Source organism: Rhagoletis pomonella, unplaced genomic scaffold (genome assembly GCF_013731165.1).
Source record: "Rhagoletis pomonella isolate Grant_MI unplaced genomic scaffold, Rhpom_1.0 Rhpom_scaffold_00005, whole genome shotgun sequence".
Classification (NCBI taxonomy): domain Eukaryota; kingdom Metazoa; phylum Arthropoda; class Insecta; order Diptera; family Tephritidae; genus Rhagoletis; species Rhagoletis pomonella.
The window spans coordinates 81,555,904-81,582,777 of record NW_023458559.1 but is presented as its reverse complement, the minus strand read 5'-3'; the positions used below and the strand labels follow the sequence as shown (position 1 = coordinate 81,582,777).

General features: G+C 34.2%; 5 protein-coding genes across 10 annotated transcripts in view; 2 read left to right on the top strand and 3 right to left on the bottom strand.

The window, feature by feature from the left end:
* Positions 1-26,874, top strand: part of LOC118739670 — a 339,105-nt gene that overhangs the window by 9,982 nt on the left and 302,249 nt on the right. For 3 of the 5 annotated variants that reach the window (XM_036471140.1, XM_036471136.1, XM_036471135.1), the window contains 3 exons: positions 8,933-9,036; positions 9,674-9,763; positions 9,836-12,555. In XM_036471140.1, coding sequence (XP_036327033.1) covers positions 8,933-9,036; positions 9,674-9,763; positions 9,836-10,014 — 373 coding nt within the window. In that variant the 3' untranslated portion in view covers positions 10,015-12,555. Of the gene's footprint in view, positions 1-8,932; positions 9,037-9,673; positions 9,764-9,835; positions 12,556-20,003; positions 20,160-26,874 lie in introns of those variants that run through there. The other 2 variants (XM_036471139.1, XM_036471138.1) reach the window with 2 other exon arrangements.
* The window catches only part of LOC118739680 (short transmembrane mitochondrial protein 1-like), a 397,003-nt gene that overhangs the window by 97,295 nt on the left and 272,834 nt on the right, over positions 1-26,874 (bottom strand). The window lies entirely within an intron of this gene.
* LOC118739672 (ER membrane protein complex subunit 4-like) overlaps positions 1-26,874 on the top strand; it is a 394,927-nt gene that overhangs the window by 97,792 nt on the left and 270,261 nt on the right. The gene's annotated exons all lie outside the window — the stretch shown is intronic.
* On the bottom strand, positions 15,864-16,837 carry LOC118739676. Its single transcript, XM_036471149.1, has 3 exons — positions 16,389-16,837; positions 16,034-16,311; positions 15,864-15,951 (listed from the first exon to the last, which is right to left on the bottom strand). Exons 1-3 carry the CDS (start codon positions 16,410-16,412, stop codon positions 15,939-15,941), a joined length of 315 nt encoding a protein of 104 aa, XP_036327042.1. The 5' UTR covers positions 16,413-16,837; the 3' UTR covers positions 15,864-15,938.
* Positions 20,266-23,829, bottom strand: LOC118739662. Its single transcript, XM_036471113.1, has 3 exons — positions 22,797-23,829; positions 22,115-22,316; positions 20,266-20,773 (listed from the first exon to the last, which is right to left on the bottom strand). The coding sequence occupies exons 1-3, from the start codon at positions 23,549-23,551 to the stop codon at positions 20,498-20,500; spliced, it is 1,233 nt and encodes a 410-aa protein (XP_036327006.1). The 5' UTR covers positions 23,552-23,829; the 3' UTR covers positions 20,266-20,497.

Here is a 26,874-nt window from a genome sequence, read left to right as displayed (position 1 = left end):
CAAATACTAATGCATGAAAATCCTAACCTCAAAAAAATCACCCGTTAGAAGAGCTACTTTGAATGTACATACAAACCTACCCTGCAGAAAAATTTAGAGATAGTCTGGCAAAGCTCTAGTGCCGCCCTACAAATTTTCGAATTGTCTCTGAACTATTGCAAAACGACTGCAGAGCGGGACGTTTGAAACTTGCGCTGTGGTCAAAGTTTTCCACATTTGGAATGTGAATGCTGGAGTAAACGAAAACTCACCACCGCATGGCGGTAACGTTGCCGTTGCTTCTCTCTCTCTCTATCAACAGTAAATTTTGTATGCTGCTACGTACGTCAACCTACGTTTACGCTACGTCGTTGACTAACCGCTTTAAATGTACACATTCTAACTTCCCGTAAAATACGAAAGTAGCTCTGCGAGAAGATTCCCAACTCTAATATCGTCGCGTGTTCAAATCGCGTTGGAGGCAGTTGTGAGTTTTCAGATTTAATAAATTAAATTTAAATTGTTGCATGCAGCTAAAAAGTTAAGAGAAAATTAAAAAAAAAAAATCAAAAATGCGGAAAAAACGAATCATAAAAATGATTCCTCATAAAAAATTTACTGTCCAGATTTGTCCAGAATGGAACCAGTTTCGAACGAGCTCTACAGTTTTGCTGGTGTGGTGGGTAATTACCACTTCACAGGGCGTCGCCTTGATAAAAAAAGACAGTTAAACATTTTGGGCCTCATGCATAAAAAGTGAGCTTAAGCACAGACTAGACTTTTCTTGAGTTTGAGCACACTTCATCTGTGTAAATATTAAGTCTGAGTTTAAGCTCACCTTCTATACATATATGAGTCCCACTGATTTGGAATGGATGAAAAACCAGTACCGTCCCTTTTCAAGCAAGACAGCTCGACGCAAATTCTGAACCAGTTTGATTTGCTGTGGTGTAGTGGTTAAAGGTGCGGCGGTCAATGGCAAACCTCCCAGTGTATTTCAGCCATGAAAAAGCTTCTCATAAACATACAATCGCCGTTCGGAGGAAAACCTCGGCCAAACTCTACCACATTGTGTAAGCGCCAATCTAGTATTATTATACATATACATACATACATACATACATACATTTGTTTGTATCTACATATCGCACACCATCTTCAAAAGAGACACAACTCTGAATAATACGTTCGTCAGAAAATGCGAAAAACTATTTCGTAGCACATGTTAATCATATGGGCAAGTGCAACTTTACCTTAGGTTTTTTTTTAACAAATTATAACAAAAATTTGCTCCAGCTTTTGCTCTGTGTACATTTTTAGTACTCCATTTCAAAAATGCAAAATTTTGAGTTGTGACTCTTTTGAAGACGATGTGTGATATGTACATATTTACTATTGTCATCGTTACTTTGCACGTAGACGCAACACGTGGAAATGACGAATGCATACTCTACAACAATTGTATTATGGAAACTAACACATTCTCATTTATCTTACTAACACATATGCAAATTTCGCGTTGGCGGAAGAATTTGTACACAAAAGTTTACATCAGATCTTTCACACTGCCCTTTAGAATTTGATGGAAACTTGTAGGTAGCCAGTGACAGAAATTTCTATCAGTCTTGCCACTCAAACGATTTGTCAAATGAGAGTCACTGTTCTTGCAGGGTAGCCATTATCTTGTCATTTACTTAAAAAATCTGAGTTAATTAAATTCATAAATGCAGACATATGTACTTATGTACGTACACACATATGTATATGTGGTAAAATATAAATACGAGCAAATGTGCAGCGTATCCTTAATGAATTTTATTGCAGTGCTACTCTAGCACAGTTTTAAGAGATGTTGGGGGCTTGTCTTGCGCACCCAAACACATACATATGTATGTACACATGTGCATACGATATAAGAGGTCATAAAACAACCCTACAAATACCTACATGCCTATACATAAGTATGCATATAAACATACCAGTATGTGCATATGTACATAAAATGTTGCCAGTACGAAATCTGAATCTATGATCTAAAATTCTACATTCTACTTAGAAACAATAACTGAAAATATTTTATATTTTTTAAGGACCTCTTTCACATTTTGTGCTGCCGATCCGAAATTTGTAAGTTCGTTGCCGGACATGAGTTAGTCTTTAAAAATCTATAAATTATGTAATACGCTAACGACATCCCATACAAATCTATTCCTCCCTACTGCTCCTATGTTTCTCAACCGATTTGAATAATTGTTTTTTTTTTTGTTTGAAAGGTGTTTCAAAGAGGAGCTGCGCATTTTTTTGCATTTGTTTTCCCGGTAGGTGGCGCAGGAGTCGAGTTATTCCCAAAAACTTCGTTTATGGCTCGATTTGCTTCAAATTCAAAATAAGCGTTACTAACATCAAGAGAAATATAAGCCTATGAATGCGTGCTTTGGTTTCACCATCTACTATCTATATCTTATATAGGTATTAATACGCTAACATGATTTTTATGGTACACTTTTGAAACTCATATCAAATGGAAGAGGAGTTGGCGTAGATGTGCAAAATATTAAAAAAAAAACTTATTTACAATCCTGATTGGTACAAGTTTAACCCGAAAATTGTTAGAGAAGCAGCATGTCATATTATAGCATATTAATATGCAATCGAATCCCCATACCAATTTAAGTCTCCCTTCTGTTCCTATGAATTATAAAATTATCTAACAGAAAGTATATCACTCCATAATATTAGTGACGTAGGCAAACAAGAGGTGCTGGTGGACCTAAAAAACGTAACAAGCAATTATTATAATTATTATTATTATGAAATAAGTGATGTGGTCGAATTCCGACCAGTGGGCGATATTAGTATCAAATTATTCGTAAAGACCAATTAAATAGATAATACATTGTACTAGAGCTATGACATATATTTTGTTGTTGAGTTTGGCCACTATAGCGTCAAAGTGAGCACTTTAAAAAAGTTTGAATTCAAAGCCTCGAACTAGACAGGTCAAATGAAGAGCGTAAAGAAAACGCGCGATCCAATGGTTTCAAAATTAAAGATATCAAGAAAATTGTTTATCCATTGCGGATATTCCAAGAAAAATCTATTTAAATCTATTTTCGAAATATGATATATGGACTGATCTAAATGAGCCGAATCAAAAAATCCACACCATTTAGGAAGCTCCAAGGCTCTATAAGAATAAAATATCAAAATATTGCAATCCTGTATACCTAAATTTGGGAGGATATACATAATTACTGAATGTACTGAAATTAACAGATTTTCCTGCAGGCTACGTTGATTTTTTGCCGTGCTGATATCAGTTATATTTATTAGATTATTTTGTCGAAACCAGTGTTTTTGTTTGATTTATATTATCGTAAGACAAATTTGAAATGTTTAAACAAAAACGGCGCAGTAGATAACAAAAGTATCCGAAACAAATTTACTTAAATATACATACAATATAAGATACCTCAGTTTTAAGGTGCCTAAGCTTATGTATGTACATACATTTCAACTCGGTTGCTTAGAAAAATATTCTAACGAGAAAAATTTACAATTAAGTTTAATTAAAGAATTTCAATGAAATTGTAGACTTAAAAGAGGTGCACTTAACCGGATTCAGTAAATAGAGAAACATCTGGACATTAACATAAACATATTGTATGATCTATATATAGACATACATATATGTATCTACATTAGTGTGCGCCTTATTTCAAGAGAAGGGTCGCCCTTTGGTGGGCACTGGGAGAAGAGGGGTTTTGATGGCAACGGAAGAGCTGACGCTTTCGAAAAACGTTGATAACAACGTAGCCTGTAGCGATTTTGTCGCCTATGTATAAATAAATAGTTCCCAAAACGCTACATACATATGTACATATTAGAATAATTGAATCTAGGTATAGTTCAACATATTTTGGTCTTGTATGAATTGGCATTACTGTTTTACCAGTGTATTTGCTTGTCGCTTCAAAAAGCTTTCTGTTTCTTGACAGAGGTCAATTTCGGGGCTATCATGCATATTTTTCGTCTATTAGTAGCAGTTCATTATTACCTTATACAATTGTATGTAAATACATACATATGTATGTACTTACATATATGCATGTAAAGTAATCAATCGCTTTCTCGGCCTATACGTTATCTGCGACGGATCAGTGGTTTACAAATCTCTACAAACCTTGTGTATATATATATATATACATACATAGATCAAAATACGTTAGGGTGCCCCAGAAAAAATAGGTAAGCACCTTACGAGGTAAACCATGTTTTCTTGCTAGAATTTTCATCAGGACCAATGTCATTTATTAGTAAAGCACAAAATGAACACCTCCTTGAACACGCCTTTCGTTGTATGTAAGTTGCAAATAACGTGCCGCCGAAGTTATTTCCGATCGCCGAACTACTCCGAGCGACTGCTCTACATTCTACGCACCTTACTTGGTAAATCGGCTCAGAAGTATGTATATCTGACACAAAATGTATATTCTAAATTCTTACCTCCATAAGGCGGCTGCGCCTATGTTAAAGTAAGGGAGATTTGACGGGGAAGTGGTAAGGACCGCCGGGTGAAGTGTAAGTTTCTGGTTATTACATATCAAGTTTTAATTCTGTAGGATGACGATAACCCGCACTGGCTTTAAATTTTAGCTACGAAGTTTTACCGAAGCCACCATACATAAAAGTGAAGCTTAAACGCAATAAGTCTACGTTTTTAGTTTGCGGTGATTTGAAACGAATAATTTTGAGTATTTTATAGTCGTTTTTCGTATTCTTTCCAAAATTATATCGCGCAACTACTAAACCAAACCCTGTACAGTGAGGCCTTAAGCAACATTCACCGAAAGACAACCACCACTTTTACCAATTCTCGCTACGTGAATGCCGTCATCGGAGTTAAACCAACTGCCATTGCAGACGAGGAGCTTCAGCTGCATCGATAAATCCTCGAGCATCTGGAGCGATTGTGGTCTGGATATTGTAAGAGGTTAAACTCATACTGGTTCCATTAAATCCACTAAGCTAACAGCCCTCTTCCTGTGGTCCGAGTACGTTTCCTGCCAAGCCAACGACTTGGACAGGAATAGTACGACTATCCCCATCCCTCAGAGGAGGCTCTTGGTAATTATACAAATGGCCGCTTTTAAACTAAATGTTAGGAACAGCACCATACAAGCAACAAATGGACGCTGGGGAAACCTCCCTTGTCTGTACTTTTGGGACTAAAACGGAACGAGGTAATCATTTTCACACAAATTCTTACAGAACACTGTCTAAGCGGCGCATACGCTTCGAGATTGGGAGTGAACCCGCCGGACTACTGTCGTAGTTACAGATGCGAAGAAGAAGTTGAAAGTATACAGTACCTTATGTGTCACTGCGCATGGTAGCAGAGCGAAGATTGCATATGACATCATAATTTCGCCTCAGTACGGAGAGCGCTACTCTCTCCAGCCATTCTAACCTATATTATTTATGTCAAAAAGAAAAAAATTAGACGTAAGGCGTATTGAATTTCTCAGAAAAAAATTCTCTCATTATTTTCTGAGACACCCTAATGTACATAGAATATTTTACTAAATGCCGCAAAATGCGAACTATAAAATTATCAGAGCAAAAAAGTTATAAATCGTAGGCAAATTTTTGATAACGTTAAAATCCTGGACAGTACAGTTTTTTGTGAAAAAATGCCTCTTCATGCCATGACTTTTCAAATTTGAATACTGCTACTAATTCAAATACTCTCGGTTGATATTGCTTTGATTTATCTCCCGTGACAGTGGGCCTCATGCATAAAAAGTGACTCGACTTTCAATACAAATTCTTGAACATGACTTCACTTCTCGCGTTGCTAGGATTTTAGCGGAGTGGGGTACATCACTAAGGTGCTAACTTGCAAAACTCATATTCATTTAATTTTACTTGCAAAGCAATAATAAGGTAATTAAATCATCTGATCATAACATTTGTTGTTAGCGTGACTATTTCTAATTTTATTTTAAGTGCATATGTACATATCGCTAGCTTGCAGTGAAAACTTGCTAAGTCCCACTTTAAAAGTTTTCCAGGACAGGAAAAAACTTCTAATAGACATTTTCTTCAAATATTTAGCAAAAATTTTTCCTGTTCAAAGAAAACCAAAACTTCATACGAATCAGAGGATTCGATCTTTATCTTCTTCTTTGATAAAGAATTTCGTACTATTTTGACTTTATCGGATTTTCGGTGCTTCTTTTGGGCTAAGCAAATTTTCCTTGCCTTGTGTATAAACGAAATATGAATTTTCTTAAAAAGTGGACTTAGCAACTTTTCACTCTAAACTAGCGATGTGTACTTTTTAGTGGCAGAAATACAATTTTTTGTACATAGCATATTGACTAAAAAGTCACAGGTTAAGCCAACAACCTAATCAAATCTCGTAACTGATCGTTTTCCATAATAGTCGCACCTAGATAAACTTCAGTTTGGTCATTAAAAATTCAAGAAAATTTTTAGTATATACTCGGCTTTAATCTTTCTGTAAAGTAGGCTCGATATTATCGGCATTCATATGTATTATGCACATTACATAGATTTACATAAGGGTGCCTCGCCAAAAAATTACAAACAATTGGGCACATTTATTTTACCAGGGCTGAAAACCGGTTTTGAACTGAACCGTTTTTATTTTGAAAAGCCGAATCCAAGTTGAAAGAACACTCTAAAAAAATTTTCTGTTCTGTTTTTTATTTGACCCTTTCTATTATTGAATTTTATTTGCTACTGCTTTGTAAATGTACAATAATCGAATGATTCGAGCTTTTTGTTTGAGTTGATGATCGTGCTGACCTCTAGAAAAAAAAATGTATCATTCGAACCGAACCGAACCTCGGCTCACAGATACTTATTAACCGGTTCTGGTGCCCGTACAAGCGTTTCTAAGTGGTTCAAAGCCCTAAACCGAACCGCATCGACTTTAGGACCAAAACGTTTTAATTCAATATAGGGCTTATCAGAGACATGAAGCGCATTGATAATAAATTTTGAATGTGCGTTTTCATTAAAAAGACTTCACACGTTACTGTCAAATTTTCTTTGCAAATAAATGTTCTTTGGCAATCGAATAATTCGTGCACCGTCTTCAAAAGAGTCAAACTCAAAATTTGGCATTTTTGAGAAAATACGCTAAAAATGTACACAGAGCTTTTATTTACCTTTCAGCAAAATCTGGAGCAAATTTTTGTTACGATATGTTAAAAAAATTTAAGGTAAAGTCGCCCTTGCCCATATGATTCTCATGTGCTAAGAAATAGGTTTTAGCATTTTTTGACAAACGTACTATTTTGAGTTGTGACCCTTTTGAAGACGGTGTGCGAATTGTGAGCTCATAATAGGTACTTATCTGCCATTAAACTGTGAAGGCTTGTTTTAAATATTGCTCACTTTGAGTTGGTTAAATACAGCTTTATTAAACATGTGAATAGTTGAGTTGTTCAATGTTCCGCCAATCCGAAGCATAATTATTAATTTAATTATTTAGAACTTTTTAGTAGAAATTCGAAAAAAATTAGAAGAGATATCTTAGGTGTACATACATACATGCAGTGTTTCATGTTTCGCGTCAAGCGTAAGAAATTATTCGGATATCCTGAAAGTAATCGACCTCGGCAAATAAGTTTGCGAACCAAAGAAATACAAACTTATGGCGGACGACCCGGTCTAATGTACATACATGCATGTATACATAAAGTTTAAAAAAAAGGTGCTTCAAAATTTACGCAAGACTTGAAATAAATAGACACAGTGTTATTTTTCAATTGCATTATTTTTCATTTAAATATAGATTACATAGCACATTGGGCAAAAGTGAGCTACGGCTTTACTGGTGCATCGGAAATTGTCGAATTGTATTGTTGGTCGAAATTTTCCTCATTCTAAAAAAAGTATTCCAGACATTGCCTTATCTTATGTACTTTATGTCGAAAAAAAATGCAATAAACAAATGTGTTTTCTAATTAACTAAAATCTTGTGACACCCTTTATTAGCGTGCACAAGTAATGCAAATTAGAGTAAGGAATTCACAGAGTATAAAATGAGGCAAAACAAGTAAAACTCGGCTGCCAATCAAGAATTTATGCAACGATGAAAAAGCAGTTTTTTTTTTAAAGACAAAGTAAAAAGTAAAAGAAGGCTTAAGGCTGCGCATAAATACTACATAAAAAGTAAAAAAAATCAATAAGATTATTCAAGGGAAAGTTTATTAGCAATATTTATAATTAAGGCGAGAACAGAAAACAATAGACATTGAGAAATATTCCAAACAAGTGGTTTCTTATCAGTAGTACCACAACAAGTAAATTAAAGTGACACAAAAAAATCAAATTAGTTTTAAGAAATGCAAGTTTAATACTGGAATAAAATTTTTAGCTATAGAATTTCTCGTATACGTAGCAAAACGAAGCTTAGAAAACCAAAAAAATCCCACTGTCTTTATTGTTCTGTACCCTTGTGGATAAAATTCGGATTTTTGTCCGTTTACCGATTCCATTTTCGATCCGTTTTTGGGGCTGCACTTTTGCCTATTCTTTATGGAATAAATTTCCATGGTTTTCCATTAAAAAATTAGGGCCTTTCTCTATTCATGTAATGATATGTATGTAAATGGTGGAAATGCCACAAATCAGTTGACTCAGCTGTAGATATTTTTGGACAATCAGTTGACAGTGTTTTTACTTAGTAGGTTGTGCGATGCAAATTTTAGAAAAAAAAGTGTAAAAAAAAAATGTAGTTGAATCTTTTATTTCAGATGTACTTTTAAATTTCTTTGTTTTCTGCATCAAAATTTAATTTTTGATTAAAATGTTGTTAGCAACTTTTTCCCCTAAGCTATACATTCCAAACGATTCCATTTTTAAATATCTGATATTCAGAAATTATAATTGCATTTTTTGTTTCGATTTTTTACAGTGCCCCACGTCCTGTCTTCAAAAAATCTGCTTCCAATGGACGACAAATAGAAGAAGTTTCATTAACACCGCAACATGAGGAAATTGTACAATACATCAATGACTGTAAGTATAAAAAAAAAAAGATTAATGAGGAAGACAAAAATAAGACTAAGTGCATTTAAGTGCGGGACAAGTGTTATCAGATATACATAGATATAATAAAAAAGCAAAGCCACTTGAGAGATATGTATGTATGTAGTTATGTATGGAGTTATGTAAGATCATTGTCTTAGACAATAAATTGGGAAAATAATAAAATAAGAACATAATTTCATAGGATTTTTTTTTTTAATTTTTGGTCGTTCTTGCTAAGTTTTAAGTTAAGTCTACCTATTCTCTAATTTAATAGTTTATTTATTTTGACAAATTGATAAGAAAAATGTATGAGTATACGGTGGCGAGAATGTAAAGAAAGAAAAGATATTTTAGCGAGGTTTGGCTACTTTTCTTTGCTTAAAAAATTTTTATAATTTTTTTGTGAAAATATAGCCTACTATGAGCCATTCACAATTCGCAGAGTTTTACGATTTTGTAGTAAAAGCAAAAATCAACTTCCATTTTTTGTCACGTAACGACACTCTCTTTAATTGCTTATATTCAATATTATAATTAACAAAATATAAATATATAATATATCATATTATAATTAACAAAACTTGCATAAAAATAATGAATATCTCTGATCATCCTTCATCAACAGCTTGGAATGTCATTGTGGCGCATAATCCCTACGATTCAGCGTTTGATGGCAATGGGCATGCTCAGCCGGCGGACTCCAACAACAACTCTGGTTAGTGTAAATCATATTAATTTGAAAATTTTTAATAATTAACTCATCATTAAATTGATATTGCCAATATAGCCGGCTCATCCATCGCATCCACCTCAACATCATCCGCTGCCTCATCGGTGTGTACTTCACCACAACCGACCGCATCGATTTACTGCATCGAACCGCCCAGCCCAGTGTTGAGCGATTTCAAGCCATTCGACTTAGTGACCTGGTGGTATGATCGCCTCTGTGATGTAAAGAGCACGTGAAGTGTGACCAACTAAAAAGTATGTGCGTGTGTGTGTGTGCGCGGGCGTGCGTGTGTGTGTATGCAAGTATGTGGCCAAATATTGTGAGACCAAGCACGTGCAACGAAGAGCAATTGCGATAAACAAAAACGAACAAAATACAAAAAAAAAAATTAAGAAATATTTACTACTACCAAAAAGTGACCAAACTAAAAATTGTAACGCATTCACATTAGGAAAATTGTAAAAACATTTAGCCTGTTAGTCGCCGAAATGCAGCAGCAGTAATTAACATACATACATATGTACATACAAACGAAACATGTGTAAATACATACAATGGCATACGCGACAGAAAATAGCTAGTATTTACATAGTTAAGGTTTTATGTTTAGCATACAAAAAATTATGCCTCTTAAATTATAAAGTTAGTTGTTACAGTTCTAAAGTAATAAATTTTACATAAAAAACTATGTTAATTTGTTAATTTTCAATTTCACGAAAGCAAAGAAAATTGCAATTAAGCAATAACGAACATTTTACGTGCTCACAAATATTGTATATATAAATGTATACATGCATACATTTAGATAAATATTAATGTACATACATATATGTATGTATGCATAAAGCAGCTAACAAAATTTCATAGGTGTAACGATTTCGTTTTATGAGTTATGACAGTATCGAACTAAATGAGCGATATTGTGCATATGAGAATCAAAAACAACCTTATCTAACAAAATGTTACGAGTTTTCCCAATTGCATTGAGGAAAGTAATACCAACCAATTAACTTGGCTGTAAGATAAATTATGTACATAAATACATACATATGTACATGTGTACAAAGTAGTAAAATAAGTACCTATCGCTTATTTACTAAAAGACTGTTATAACTCCAAAACGAAATATTTGAGCAAATGATGAAGAATTACTTGTTACATAAAGTACGAGATTGTGTAGTTTCCGCGTAAGAAGGCAATAATCATCTCGTGTTCCTTCATTTTGTGGGCAAATTGAAAAATTGTTATGCATGTCTATGCGAAAATTTAATTTTTTGAGTTATGACTGTCTTTTAGTAAATTATGTGTAAATGCTTCATACAAAAATCGTAAAATCAAACTTCCATTGACAGATATTTTCTAACGCCGGATTTCCACTGGTCATTAAATGACAAAAACGTTTAATGACAAAAACGTCAACAAGTCTGTTTCCACATGCCACACATTGATTAATGGTAGACAATTTTTCGTCATTCGTCATTTCGTCGATAAAGAGAAAACCCATTTCTAAATTATGATTTTAAGCAGACAAAATAAAAAATAAAACCTAAACAATTATACAACGCATCAAAATGCACAATAACACCATCTGCCTTATTTGTAACATAGTGTAAAATTATTTAAATAGTTTTCCCACTCTAGATTCAATAGCCCGTAGTCATAGAGAAGTTAGAAAAAGGTTTTAATGATTAAAATTGTTTTTTATGGTAATCACCATTTAACTCTTTCATAATCAACTTAAAATGCATTTTATTTTATTTTTGATTTTTCCATTTTTTAATATAACTATTACTTTATTTTATTAGATTTTATTTTATTTATTTATGGTATTTCACACAATTATACAAAGTTAATCAAATTCTTTGGAGTTTAATTTTAATTAAAAAGTCAAAATAACTATATTTACAAAAAAAAAATTAAATAATATTTTAACAAAAAAAAAAAAAATAATACGTAAAAAAAATGTTTACTGACTGTAGAATCGAACCCACGACTTCGCAGCGTGCTAAATCAGCAATCCTGCAGCGGACACAGGGTGAACTAATAAAAGTACTCATATTTCTTTATAGATATTGCCGAGTAAATTTTTTCTCTGTTCTCTCTCATCTTAACAAAAAGCTGTTTCTAAGATGTCTATGATTGACACAATTTTAATTCGATTCTAAACTCAAAACCTTAATTTAACAAAAAAGAGTTTTAACTTACGCCTATGACTTATGGGCCATGGATTTTAACCAACTTGAAATCAGTAGCAAAAAATTTACGCCAAGGTGTAGAACAGTTTGGTAGACACTGTAGCCGCGCACAGTTTGAGTGTGATGAATAAAATTTTGGCAGCCACTCTTTATTTGTTGTTCTTCAGCACCGCTAGAGGGTCTATTTGCTATAAAAAAATTATAGTAATTGACAGTTATTAGGACGTAGACGCAAGGATATTTTGAGAAGCAGTGCTTTTTTCATAAACATTGAGTTAAGAGCATGAAAATATGCTGATTATATTTAACACACTTAGCAATAAATGCAGTGCATTCTCGTTAATCGCAACTAAACTTATAAGCTGACATCTATGCCGCTGTTACTATGCTTCCTAGTTTTATTTATCAAATTTTGGGATTTTTTTTTTGCTCTGAACACGTCCTTACTATAACCATCCACAGGAACATTAATGCCGAATTTCTATTAGGCATTCAAATAACAAAAAGTTTCTGGCATTTACAAAATTTTTTGTGCAAAGGGATTAATTAGTAAAATTGCCTAAAATAAAACGTATAATTGAATGGGCTATAATATAGTAACTGTATCCCAAAAAAAAAAAATCCTAAATAAAGTGTGCAATTTTTATGATACGTTGTTGACTTTTTATAATTTTTGTATGAAGTTAGAAATTTGGATTTATGTATATGGTTTTTGTTACAGAATGAACTACATATATTATTAGTCAAAACTTGTCAATATGTGGGTTTCATATAGTTATGACAAGCACTATATTTACGTACATAAGCAAGCCGCATTCGTATAACATGGTAGCAAGTGCATATAAGTAAAAATCCCGTGTATTTTGTTATTGATTTTTGGTACTTTAAGGTGTCAAAATAAAAGAAAATAGAAAATAACTTTCTGTATTACTAAACTACTGCAGAGACAAAAATATCAAATCAGCTGTTCTGGTAACACCACCTTATATGAATGCGTCCTGTACAGGCATAAGTACGTAATAAAAAAACAGAACATTTGCTGTTGAAAAACTCCCTAAGTATATTTGAATAAAATGTTTATGCAAATGAGTAAATCAAAATGGATGCACCATGTGAATACATACATCACACAATTCGTACACGAAAAAGTGAAAATATGTATAAGAAAATTGAGTTAGTAGTTAATTCGATGAATGCTTACACAAAGTTCCCTCATAGATTACGTTTTATAAATAACAAACACACAAATAAAATTAGAATTTTATGAAATAACATTAAAGAACAGTGGTTTATAAGCAAAATATGTATGTTAACAGTGCTGTTATTGTGAAGTCAACTGCACCAAAGAGTAACTAAAATGGACTTGCCTTAATTGTTGAATTACCAAGCTTTGCGCTTGTTTGAAAAGACAATAATAAATAATATCGTTGGCCATTGTTGAACGGCGTGCCGTACTATGAACAAACGAAAATAAAACAAAAAACATAAGCAGAAATAAAAGAAAGTTAAAATACAAATACAAAATATTATTAAGCTTATAGCAATATGTGGAATATTAAATAAAAAAATGCATTTTAAGTAACTGTAACAAAAAGAAACGTGAATGAACAGCCAATGAGTTGAGCGTGTACAGTTGTTTTTATAAAAGTTGCATTGACTATTAAAATAAAATTACGACTATAGTTAAATACTAGAAGCATATATTCATGAAAATTCTTTCACATTAACGAAGTGTGTTGCCGCAACTCGTTAACGTTAATGACTTTTAAAATTTTGTGCTATATTAACGAACTGAAGACCCACAGCTGCTTTCCCTTTACAATTGTAAATATGAGCACATACAATTAATTAACTCTTCTAAAATAATAAGGGTATTCATGGAGACGCGTAAATGCCTTATAACCGCGCAAACCTCGTAAATATAACGATTTTTCACACAAAATTAAGTAAGTTTACGAGGTTTACATAGTTATGAGCCGTTTGCGCATTTAGATGATTTGCCCAAATAGCAATTTATAATTTATACTGTAACGAAATTACCGTAAAACATATACATAATGGAAAATTAGTCCCAATTAAACTAATTCATGTGTGTAGATTAAATAAAATTTTGAATGCGTGTTTTGATTAAATGAGTTCAATAAAGGATGCATGTAAATATCTACATATAAAACTTGAAATGCAGGATAAATGTATGTACCATGAAAAGAATATGGCGGAACAAAAACACATACATATGTAAATGTTGATGCAATGAATTTATACTCGTAAATGACTGCAATATTTCGTGATTTTTCTTATATAACTACGAAGCAGATAAACTGCGTACTTACAAAAGTGGAACAAAAAGTAGATAATTCATATACATACATACATATTCGAAATTCGAATTACAGAAAAGAAAATGCTTGTAGCGAGATAGACTCATATATAGCTGAATAAGAATATTACTAGTTTTTTTATTTGGCAAGCAAACGAAAAACTCTGATACCGTCTAGGACCAAAATATTTTCTTTCTCATAAGAAAGCTGATTAAATTTGAGTTAAATATAAGCTTTTTTAAATTCTCACATCTGCGACTAAACATATGTTTTTAAATCTCCCCTTAGTGCTTCGAAAGCCTTGAATCGGTTAATATCCATCATACTTACGGTGACCATATTAACCAACGTAAAATAAAGGAAATTTTTTTTTAATGATTTGGGAATACGTACATACAACTTGTATATGATAAAAGTACCTTACCCATATCGTAATTTAAATCAAATATTTACCAGTTAATTATGTTATTTAATTGTACAAGTTCCTCTGCTGTAGTGAAAAATTAAGCCAGATTCTTTTCAAGGACTTCGCCATCCTTTGTTACCAAAATGCGTTTACCATAATTCATACTGCACGAAGCCAGCACACTGTGGTTCAAAATTGGAATATGTGACCTGGTCTACGGAAAGGGGGGCTTAGGTGTCAAAAAATCAATTTTCACTTTAGGGTTGATTCGCATGGAAGATGAGATTGCTTTTCACGTGGTGAACAGCAGAAAATCCTAACTTGCTTAGAAGTGTACTAAAAATGTAGAGAAAGAAGAGTAAAAATACGACAAAATATAATTTATTGGTAATGAACAAAATACATTGAATTATAAGCTATAAAGACATGATTATACACTAGAAAAACGTAATATGGGCCAAAAATAATAATGCTGAGTAGTTTATGTATTTTTCTTTGTTGTCGTTTTCCTTGAGATCTTTTTACGTGTTGATCCTGAGGAAGATGGACCTGGTTCCTCGTCTGGTTTGAGAACATCTTCACTAGTTTTTGCCTTCCGATTCTTCGATGCAAATCTTTCGGCAATGGAGCCACAATATCTACTTTAGATATATCCGAAACTAAGCTGCGAAGATTGTGATAGATGCACCACTGACGTTCCAAAGATAAACCGGCTGGTTGTATAATTTTCGGCATTTCAGGGTAGGTTTTAACAGAAGCTTAAAGGACTGCACTTCTTCACTGTGCGAATTTCTTTGTTTTTACACAATCTGTAGAGATTATGAAATGATGGAATTGCGTTATTCCAACAAGTGACTTGTACAGTGGTTTAAAATAGCTGTAAAATAGCGATACAGCTTTATTATAACCCCCAGGTGATGATGCCTCGACACACTGCAATAAATCTGCATACGTGTCGATGTTACTGACGGCATACTTACTTTTGAAAATACCGAAGTAACGATCAGGCGCGAACTTAGTGTGCCCGGTAAGTAGAAAATTGAATAAAATAGTTTTGTTAAGACCCCGAGCCAAACACCATTGCAGATATGATAGTACAGTGTTATTCTTATTCTGCCCAACACAATTGTCACAGAAAAGAACGAGTGTTTCAATGCCTTTATAGTTGGTTTGCAGGTGATAATGCAGGATGCTCACAACACAGTTAGGTCCTTTACCAACGTCATCTTTTTCGTCTATCATGTAATTGTACTGTAAAAAAAAAAATATATATAAGTAAGATCCTGTAAAGGCGAGCAATTTGAGTTCCTATGCTTCAGTTTGAAATTCTAACCTGAACTTTTTGTTTTTCGTCTGTAATTCCGAAGACTCCGCACTTCTTGGTTGCTTTGAAGTATGCTGTACCAGGTTGTTGTGGACTGACCGGGTAGTGAACGGTTTGGGCAAAATCAAATGACAGAACGACTGCTGTAGGGTCAGTATTTCTACACCAACTTTGATAATATTCTCGTTGATTTCGGGCTCGGTGGAGGTGATCAAGAAATTGATTAAGCTTCTGTGCGCGTTCAATGTCAGTAACACCTTTGGCTTGCGCAATCGATATTGTGTTTCCTATTAAAAGAAAAAATACTGAATTTAATCTCAACTTTTGATACAACTATAAAATGAGAAAATAATGAGCTACTTACCACGGCAGACATCGCAGAGATCATCCGCTGGTTTCATAACTGTAACATGGGGTATGTATTTGGACCATATCCGTCGAAAACTGCAATTACTCATCTTCAATTCGTCATCACTGAGGGAAGAAATGTATTTTCGATAAATTGAGGACTTCGTCTCGCTGGATGGCAGTTTCATTATCCGAAAATCCTTAAATTTTGGGAGTCGTCCGGGCAGTGGTAGAGCCATTAAATCGGCTATAGACTCGATGAATTTAGCAGCTTTTTCGATGTCAGCCGGTTTAAATGACTTTGGATGTGTACTCGGTTTATCTGCCAGTCCGTGTTGGCGCACTGTTATACCCTGTGCGTGAAAATGACGTACTAAATTTTCGTAACGCTTCGTCGTACAGGCATGTACAAAAAGGAAAAACGAACGACAAACAGGTACTCTGTAGAAGGTAAATTGAATTCTATGCCTCTGTATCCTGTCTCTGTCCATATTTATTCCGCCCAGCAAGCTTTGCGTATACACTTTCTAGCTTTTCGTTACTCATAATTCCAACTTCGATGTGACTTAGTATCACTAAATCAAGTTCATTTTTCGACATCTCTAAACAATTGTTCCGCGTACTCTCGATCATTTCCCGTGGTATCAGTGTATGGCATTCATTATTACAACAATCTTTTGACAGAAATTTTGTTACCAGCTCCTCCTCCTTTATATCAACAACATACAGGTCCATCTTAACAAAAGTTTGTTCGGTATCATCTTCTGCCTGAGATACACATACTTCGTCTTCATCATCATCGCTCTCTTCATAGTTTTCATCATCGTTTTCATCATCCTTTTCATGGAAATATTGTCCGTATACGGCACTGAACTCCTCATCAACACTCATGTTTCCTTTCATGCGAAATGCGAAGACGATAATCAACAGAAACAGTAAACGTCACTTCTTCAGTGTTACTTTTTTAAATGTTCCACACTAGCAACTTACACGATGAACTATAATAATATTCCGACCAACAACAACACTTACTGGACCAACAACAACACTTACTGGACGTCCGGCGCGGAGAACAATTAACGAGATAATGAGAAACTGACGAAACGAGTTGCTTACTTTTAACAGCTTTTTCACAGAAAACTAGTTTTCGCACGTAAGCTCCCTTTTCGTAGACCAGGTCACATATAATGTTCATAATGCAACGGCGGAGCCTTCATTTTTCAACCAATTTTTTTGTATTTTGTTTTTTGTTTTGGGAGAATCATACATTTCTTTTCAACAAGTTTTTGTTATGTAACCTTTATTAGGTGGAACATTTACTTCAAAGTTGCTACTTTTTCTGCATTTTGCACTAAAAAATTTAATATAATCAATTAAAGTTCAGAAATCAGGTTCAACTGGTCTCTTGCAAATATTGTAAGCGTTCATAAAAAAAAAAAACTAAATAAAAATTAATCGAGTTAAGTGAAAAATGAAGGCTCCAGTGAATTACGTACACTAAATGGCAGTTTTGAACAACTGTGCAGCAGGGGGTTTATTGCTCTCTTTCAGTGTAACTGGAAACTCAGCGTACAACACGATTCTGGGCACAACTTTCCCTGTGCTTTATAGATTGTACAAAGATTACCGATTAAATAGAAAAAATGCAGAGCCGATTTAAAGGACATTTAAGAAATTAAGGACAAAAGGCGTCCTTTATTTTGAAAAAAAAATTATAAAGGACAGGGGGTTAAAATAAAGGACTGTCCTTTAAAATAAAGGACGGGTGGTCACCGAAATCATACTACACAGTGAAAGCTCTCATACACGGACTTTTCTATAAACGGACGCGAACACTCAAAAATGTCTGGTTTTAGTCTAATGTTAATCCTTGCGCATATTGCTGCTTGAGAGAAGAGGGCAATGAGATTTGTCGGTAGAAAAGATGACACCTTAACATTTGAATTTACTCTCCATTCATTCTGTTTTTGTCTATTGGAGAATAAATATTCTTTTAATTTAGAAATCCGCTATTTAATTTTTTTTTGTCCTATAGGCGCACAAAAAGTAAGCAACCATCGGTGTCCGCTTATGGGAGCTTTCACTGCAGATAACTATCTCAGAGCTGAATGCATACACACCTATTCTCTTGAATAGGCACATATTTTTCTTTTTTTTTAAGAACGAAGCTTGTATCGTTGCTTGAAGGCATCGAATAAGCTAAATACTTGCTTCTTATAAGTTTGTAGTTTCCTAGTTAGAAACCGAATCAACATTTTTATAGCCAAATAACAGTGTTGGGCAAATTTTAATTGTAAGGACCATTAACAATTAATTAATTAATTATTAATTATTACCACTACAGTTAACAATTGGTTAATTGTAATTGTGCAGAGTAACAATTAATTAATTTCGTAAGGTAAATTTATATACCAAAGTTCGAAAATGATAGTGTTATGTTCATCCAGAAATTTTAGGCAGCTAAATATCAGTCGCATAATTACATAAGACAAAAAAATTTTTTTGGTAGCTTAAATGAAAGTTAGTGACAAAATATAAAAAATACTTTCACGCAAAATGTTTTTTTTTTCTAGTTTTGAGACCACAGTCTAACTAATAAATCCATAAATATTTTGCTATTTTTTATTCCCTTTCTGAAGTTGACTGAATAACACTCCAACGCAATATTTTTTCTACTTACATACTACATACCCACGGAAAAGAGTAAATTTTATTATCGCTTCCCACAAACTAGCTTATGAGAAAGTAGTTCAAATAGAACAAAAAATGCTTCCAATACATACGTAAATACTTATTTTGGCTTCAATGAGCACTATATGTATATAAAATAAAAAAACTTATAAAACATTTACACACATATTTACGTAAACTAAATATGCCATGAACTAAAGAAAAACCAGTGCAAGGAAGGAACCAATTTTACTTATGAATGCATATCGCACACGATCCTCAAAAGTGACACAACTCAAAATGACTAGTCTAAACTATTTCGTAGCATATGGGCAGTGGGACTTTACCTTAGTTTTTTTTTTCAACAAATTATAATAAAAATTTATTCCAGCTTTTGCTGAAAGGTAAATAAAGGCTCAGTGTAAATTTTTAGTAAATAATTTCAAAAATGCTAAATTTTGACTTGTGTCACTTTTGAACATCGTGTGCGATATATGTAACTATTTGTATGTGCAAAAATATGTGTCGACTAGGGTGTTTCATGAAAAAAAAAATCGCGGTTTTTCTACTGAAATTTTAAAATTTATTATATTTAAAGACTTGCGCCGAAACATTTCAGAAAAATACTAAGATTTACGTGAGCTAGGCCGATTTGAAAAGACCTTCAAGGTCGAGATTTTTATAAATAAAATTAGTTAAAAAAATTCTTTTTTCCAAAAATCACCTCAAATGATACAAAACAAAAATATATATTTGGAGGTATTTTCTAATGAAACCAGCTAACACAAATCTTAATAGTTTTCCGAAATATTGTGACATAAACATTAAAATAAAATAAATTGTATAATTCCGATGGAAAAACAATACCCTTTTTTTGTATGGAGCGTGATGCACTCTAATGTACACATTCACATATATACGTATGTGCGAAAATATACTATTATAAAAGAAGCGAAAATAGAATAATTTCAGCAAAAATCCTAAGAAATTGTAAACTCAGCTGTTACGCAAAGGAAAACTAACTGAGAATGTAACGGAACTAGTACTAGTGCAAAGGAAAATGCTAATTGAAAGAGAACAAATAAAAAAATCAACTTATTAAGAAAATACTTAAAACTCGTTTTATTTTTTTCGGGAAATTTTTTATTGCAAGTATTTACTTACATATGTACATGCACATATAAAAATATATACATAATGCATATTTATCTCTTCATCGAAAAAAAACTGCGCTCGCAAAAAGAAAATATTTGTAATTGTTGGCAAAAAATGTTGCAATATACCCGCCGTATAAAAGTTGGTATATTCATATAAAATATATATTTTTTTCCTCTATAAAATCTTTGTTGAAATATTTCTCTAATTATATATTTATTTACACATATGTACACTCAAATATGTAATGATGAATCCTATTGCCAATACGGCACCTCCGATGGTGGCCATGCATAGCATTCATTGATTTGTATTGGTTTCTGCTACTTTTTGAGCCCTCTGGCAGAGACGCAAAGACTTCATAAATAACTCAAAATTTTGTTTAAATGCTGCAATATGGTCCGTTTCCATAGTGTCGGTCTTGTGGTCGTTGTAAAAATCATTCTCGTCACATAAGTTGGTGATATTTCGATTCATATACAATGTAATCGTCTCTTCATCCAAGCAATCGATTAGTTTCTCTGCACTCACTATACACTCGATCGCGCTGTTAAGAGCGTCACGTAGGCGTTGGAGCTGGGATGGATTGAGGAATTGATTATACAAATTTGTTTCATTAAGCGATATACATAAATAGCATGTGGTTTAACTACACTATGGAGCATATGTATTACTTCGGCATAAATGGCGCTGCGTTATTTAAGACCCACACATTTTTTTTATCGATGTAAAAGGTTACCCAAAAGTACAAGAAAACCTCCGCGTTCGAAAGATCAAAGGAGACCTTGGCCTCACTGCCTATTCTAAGGAAGCCCTATAGTGGCCTTATGATAGCAAATATAGACATCCATTTATATATGTATGTATATTGTTAGCTTAATATAGAAAGGTCATAAGTCATTTTCGTTCAAAATCCAGAATGGTACGTAAGTCCTATTCGAAATTTAAAATAACTGATACAGCATAACATTAGTTGGAGTCTTAAATAAAATACAGCGTTTAAAAGGAATTTATTTATGGCTAACGAATTAGACTTTCCATAAAATTTTTTAATCACCCTGTAAATAATGACATATATACATATGTATATAATATAATGCAAACAACGAGACGACTCCGATCGATAATGTCCTAAAACAAAAGATGCTTACGCGGCTGACGAAATGATGCAGTATCGAAGAACAAGCGTCGTAAAAACTAATTTAAGGAAAATAATGACATTTTGCATAAGGAATAGGGAAAACTATGTCGGAACGTTTACTTTTTTAATTTAAGATACTTTTTTAATTTAGGTATTACACCTCTTTGGATAAGTAAAAGGACATACTAGTTTTTAAAATAATTTACAGAATAGTTTCTATAATTATTTTTTTTCATTGATGTGAAGTAAGAAACATTTCGTCACCTGACTGGAAGGTCGACATACATATCTCGGCAGCCAGTTCGAAAACGCCCGATCTCAGAAAACTTTCCAAGAACGCCCTCCTTCAGAATTTGATTGAAAAACGCGCTATCTCAGAATCCGGTTGAAAAACACCCTATCTCAGCTGAAAATACATTGGAAATGTGCTGAGATGGGACGTTTCTGAATCGGCAGCTGAAATAGCGCATTCTTCAACCAAATTCTGAGATAGGCCGTTTTTCAATGAAATTCTGAGATAGGGCGTTTTCGAACTGGCTGCCGCGATAGGTCGATAGGTATCGATTTAGGGCTGTTAACTTATCTATTTTAAAGTATAGTTAAATCTTTAGTTAAACTTAACTATATTGAACTTGTACAACACTTAAAAGCCAAAGACAGAGCACCAAACAAAGAATTGAAGAGAGGATCCCAGTTTGTGGTAGATAAGAAAATTTAAGGTCCTAACATTTAAAAGGCAATAAGGTCGAACTATATATGTATGCCCATAGACATACCTCAAAATTCTTCTTTGCTTGCAATTGTAGATACATTAAGCACACATGTTCAAAACGTTTTTGTTCAATTTGATATTCATCGAGTAGATTGTCGTAACGCGCTTTTGCAGTCTCGGTTTCACAACGACTTAATTTGAGAAGCTTTTCCTTTTTTATAAGTTGGCGCCGGCATTGTTTGTATGAATTGCAGAGTTCATCATATCTGAAAAGTATTAAAGAGCCACATCAAAAACAATGTAGTATAATTGAAGTTTAGCTGTTTGCCACTAATTTGGCTAAGCAAAAGCGCCGTATAATGTAAGGGACATCCAGGGGCAAACGTCTCCATGGGTCTCATGGAAGTTAGTTTTGCATTGCCGTTCATAGAAGCAAACAATGATGTTTCAATTACACCAAACTATACCAATTCAAAACTATAAGAATTCATTCGTATGTGTAATAAGTGTCACTCTCCACCAAATTGGGATATACTGCAAAATATTAGCGATGGATTTAGAGCTGTTATACTTTCAGATAACTTGTTAAATCCTGCGAAACACTTAGGGCCGCGCTATATCTACCCTAAGATATGGCATCTGAACTATATGACTACTTTATTTTAGTTAAAAGGATGCGCTCAATTACTGACTGTTTACTCTTTTGAATAATCTTTAGTGCTCTTCGTGATTTTAATGACATTTACCTCTGTTGCAACAACAGCGGGCTTATCGATTCATATACATCTGATGCTCGTGACCAACGTTCCGTAGCACCACATCGTGAAAGCGCATAATCCGGTTCCTCATCTTCCGTCGAAGTAGATAGCTCAACACCACGAATTAACTCCATCAGTCGTACATTACGCGCTTTTTCATTATCCAAGGACTGACACATATTCTTAAGTTTTTCTGTTTGGCGTTCGTAAGCCAAACGCAAATTGAAATCGCTCTGCTGATCTTCCAACAGCGTATTTTCAAGTTCACCTACCGTTTGGACAATTTGTTGAACGAGATTGTAGGCGAACGTATTGAGAGCGGGTTGATTGGCTCGCTGTGTGCGTTTGCTGGATATGTGATTGGCTGTACCGTGTGCTACTGGCGTGCTGGATTGCAGTATTGGTGCAGGGAAAAGTGTTTGACTGCTCCAGCTGTTCTGGCTTTGTTTCCCTGGAAGTGAGAGAGGATAGCTGGTGTGTGCTACCCGAGGGGATAGTTCAATAGGCTCCGGTGTTGTCAAACGTTGTTTTGATGTCGAAGGTAGCTCATGAGCTTCTTGTTTTTCTGGAAGTAAGCGAGGGTAGCTGGGGTGCGGTACCGGTGGTGATAGTTCAAAAGGCTCTGCTGTTGGCAAGCGTTGTTTTGATGTTGAAGGTAGCTCTTGAGCTTCTTGTTTTTCTGCTTCGGATGCTTGCTCCCGAGGTAAATCAAATTGACGATAAAGGTTTGCTTCAAAGGACATTATATATATGCTTGGTACGTGGCTATGGATAGTTGTAATCTCCTGGCCTTTTACAATTTTATTTGCAATTTTTTCCTGATAATTATAGTGAAATCTCGTTGTTGTCCTGTTGCAGTTCCTATATGTATTGTTGGCCGAAATGTTGATGTAAATCGTCTACTTGCACACGAACTAATGTCCTAGTGGTACGAGGGCTATTACTGACTGAGTGACTGACTGAATTATTTCAGTTCAGTTTCAGTTTTGATGTGAATTTTCGAAAAATTATAAAAAATCACTTTTTATAAGACAAAGACAGGTACGCTGTCATATGTTGGAGTAAATAAAAAAGGGTGTCAAGGGCTATACATATTGGGCCGTATAAATAAAAATAAGTAATTCCTTTTGCTCAAAATGTCATGCCTTTTACTTCAATTCTGTTTGGGAAGTGACCAGTCATTAGTCCAACGTGTTGTCTGCAGTGAGCAAACAACTCGGACTCTCTGAGATTGAAACCAACATGAGTTTTGCCCACCTCCAGTCCGTCGATGTCACCCAGTTATTGCTCAGCAAAGTATTCACCCAGTTTCTGATTGTGGTTTCGATGACTGAAGGTGGGAGTGCTATACCTGTTTGATGACCGAGGAAAGCGTGGTCTGAGGTACTCCCAAATGACCTGGCAACCAGGTAAAGCAACATAATTTAGTCGAGTCTTGCATTCCCGAACTGGTTTAGAAGTAGTTAGAGGGCTGGCCAATGCCCTAAGCGCAACTTGGCTGGCAAAGCTGGAACGTATTTTCCATCACGTGGCCCAAGGCCTTGAGGATTGCAAATACCTTAGCCTGGAAGACCGGAGCATATTCCCCAAGAGCATAAATATTGTTTGAGGTTTTCTCTTCATTTTCCAGAATTTCAGGTTTTGGGCAAGTTAATCCGAAAAGTTTAGGGTATTTTAGGAATTTAGTGAAAAGGAATGCGGTCTGAAAACAAATGCCGCAAGCCTCTGTTCAGAAAACAGCAGTTAGACTTAAAACGCGTTTAAAGAATGAAGTGTCAATAAATTGGGCACCTGTTCCCCACTATTTGTGGTACACAAATACCACTATCATCTACAAAATAATGGCTCAATGTAGATAAATAAAGGGCTTGAGAGCCAACAAGGTATAACGTCAGATTGGGGCTAGAAAAGGCGAGAATGGTTTATCGCCTTCGCCCATCTGGAACGTAATATAAATCTCAAACTATAATAGGACATTTCCACCAAGCCTTAACTGCAGTTTATGACAATTGGACAAACGATATTATCACTCGAACGGGGTAATTAGTCACATTGAGTACAAGTAAACGAAAGTATGAAAGCAAAAACTAAGAAATCAAGATTGCCAATCACCATATGTTGAAATAATTGGTACTTATCTTAACTGCAGTTATGCTTTTGGTGGAAATAGGCTATAAAGTTGATAAATGCGAATTAAGTCAACTTTCAACTATGGAGAAAGTTTTCTTTGCCATTGTGCAATATGTTAAGGCCAGCGCAATGTTACTCTTTATGAGTTTGACTGTGCTTTTATCATTTGAAGATCATAACGTTCATCATACCATCTTCTCCGACATTCGCAGTTAAACAAAAAAAAAAAAAATATTCACTTGTTTCCTTGAAATTGAGAAATAGTTTTATCGGCAGTCGCAGTGATTTTCCATATACATATTTGGAATGCACATGCTCTACACAGAGTTTAGATATTTTCTTATGTAATGAAACCCTTCGACATGTGAATTTGCGTTTCCACAGATTTTTCCCACACTCCTTTAATGAATATGAAACAGTGTTGCAGATAGTATCAATGTATAATAATATTGGCTTTCCCCTTTTTTGCTAATCCTGTTCGATTACTCAGCAGACACATACATTCACTCGAGCGAAGTTTTCATTTACTTCGCTCACTTCCATTATTTTTCTTTTCCGTCCGCAGTTTTATTTGAAGTTTTCAGCTATGCATTAAATTCATTTTATTTTCTTAATATTAAGATACACTTTTTTCTTTTCGATATGCAACAATATGGAAAACTTAAATGAATGCATCTCAATTTGCTGCACAGAAAAAAAAAACTTTTATCCCTTTGCCCACTCGTGCGTAAATTGTAATTTTAAGTTTCTTTGTGTGGGCGAGAATGCGTATACCTGCCTGCATGTACCAAATATATGGATATTGAATAAAGTATAAATTTTAAGTAACTTTTGCCATTTTCTTTTTGTCGTTCATAGTCACCTGCATAGACTTATGCATACTATTGTAGATTGCTCAGTGCATGCATTCATATTTATAAAAAAACAGATTGTATGTATGTATGTACCATCATGGAGAGTCGTTTGAGCATCCGCATTAGCAGCTCCAATTGATAACCAATCAGGTGTAGAAAGCCAACTATGAGGATCCTTGGAAAGCCTTGCTTATATACATATATATGTATGTGTACGAGGGTTGGCCAATAAGTCCGAGATCTTTTGAACATTATATTTGACCTCTATGACTGACGCCCTCCAAGAAATAAGAATTCTCCACTTTTTCTTAATAGTAAAAACCATACAAAAGTCAAAAAATGTAGATTGAGGCAGACGGCAATGGAGCCTAGGATCTCTTGGTACTTAACGAATAATAGCAACCTCTGCACACTCAGCTATAGCCAGAGCATGTGCATGAGTTTTCAAATATGTATACAAATTGAATAAAACTTCTTTCAATCGTTAAAACGAATTCAACGTAAAATTTGTTGAAAAATATTTTTTCTGTTCAAAGATTAGAAATTGCTATCATGGAAAACACGAAAACGACTCATTTTACTTTTTTCCTAGTGAAAGAACTTTTTAATCCACCCTCGTACAATGGTATATGCGGCTGTATGAGTATTCGCATTAATTTACCTACAATTTTGTAATCCTTTTTATATTTTGCTACTCTTTTTTAAATCAATTCATCTGTCTCCACCCTCCCTAGTTCATTTATAAGGGCCACTGAAAGTTTGCTCTTCTGATTGGATCGTTGCGCTGCTGATGCCAGCTCTCTTCCGGGTTTATTGAATTTGTCATTCATAGCTACGCGATTAACGCCACAAAGTAATAAAACGTGCACACTGCAGTGCATGCAAATGTTATGAAAAGAAAGGCTGGTACATAGGTAACACGCAAAGTGTGTTGTTGTTTAAATACTTAATATGCTAAAGGAGTTATCGAATAATAAATTCCTTTGATGGAAATGAAAGAAGGTATGATACCTATAATATGTATGTAAAAATAGGCATTTTGTATTGGCAAAAAGTGCTTGCCAGGTCTACCAAAAAAAAAA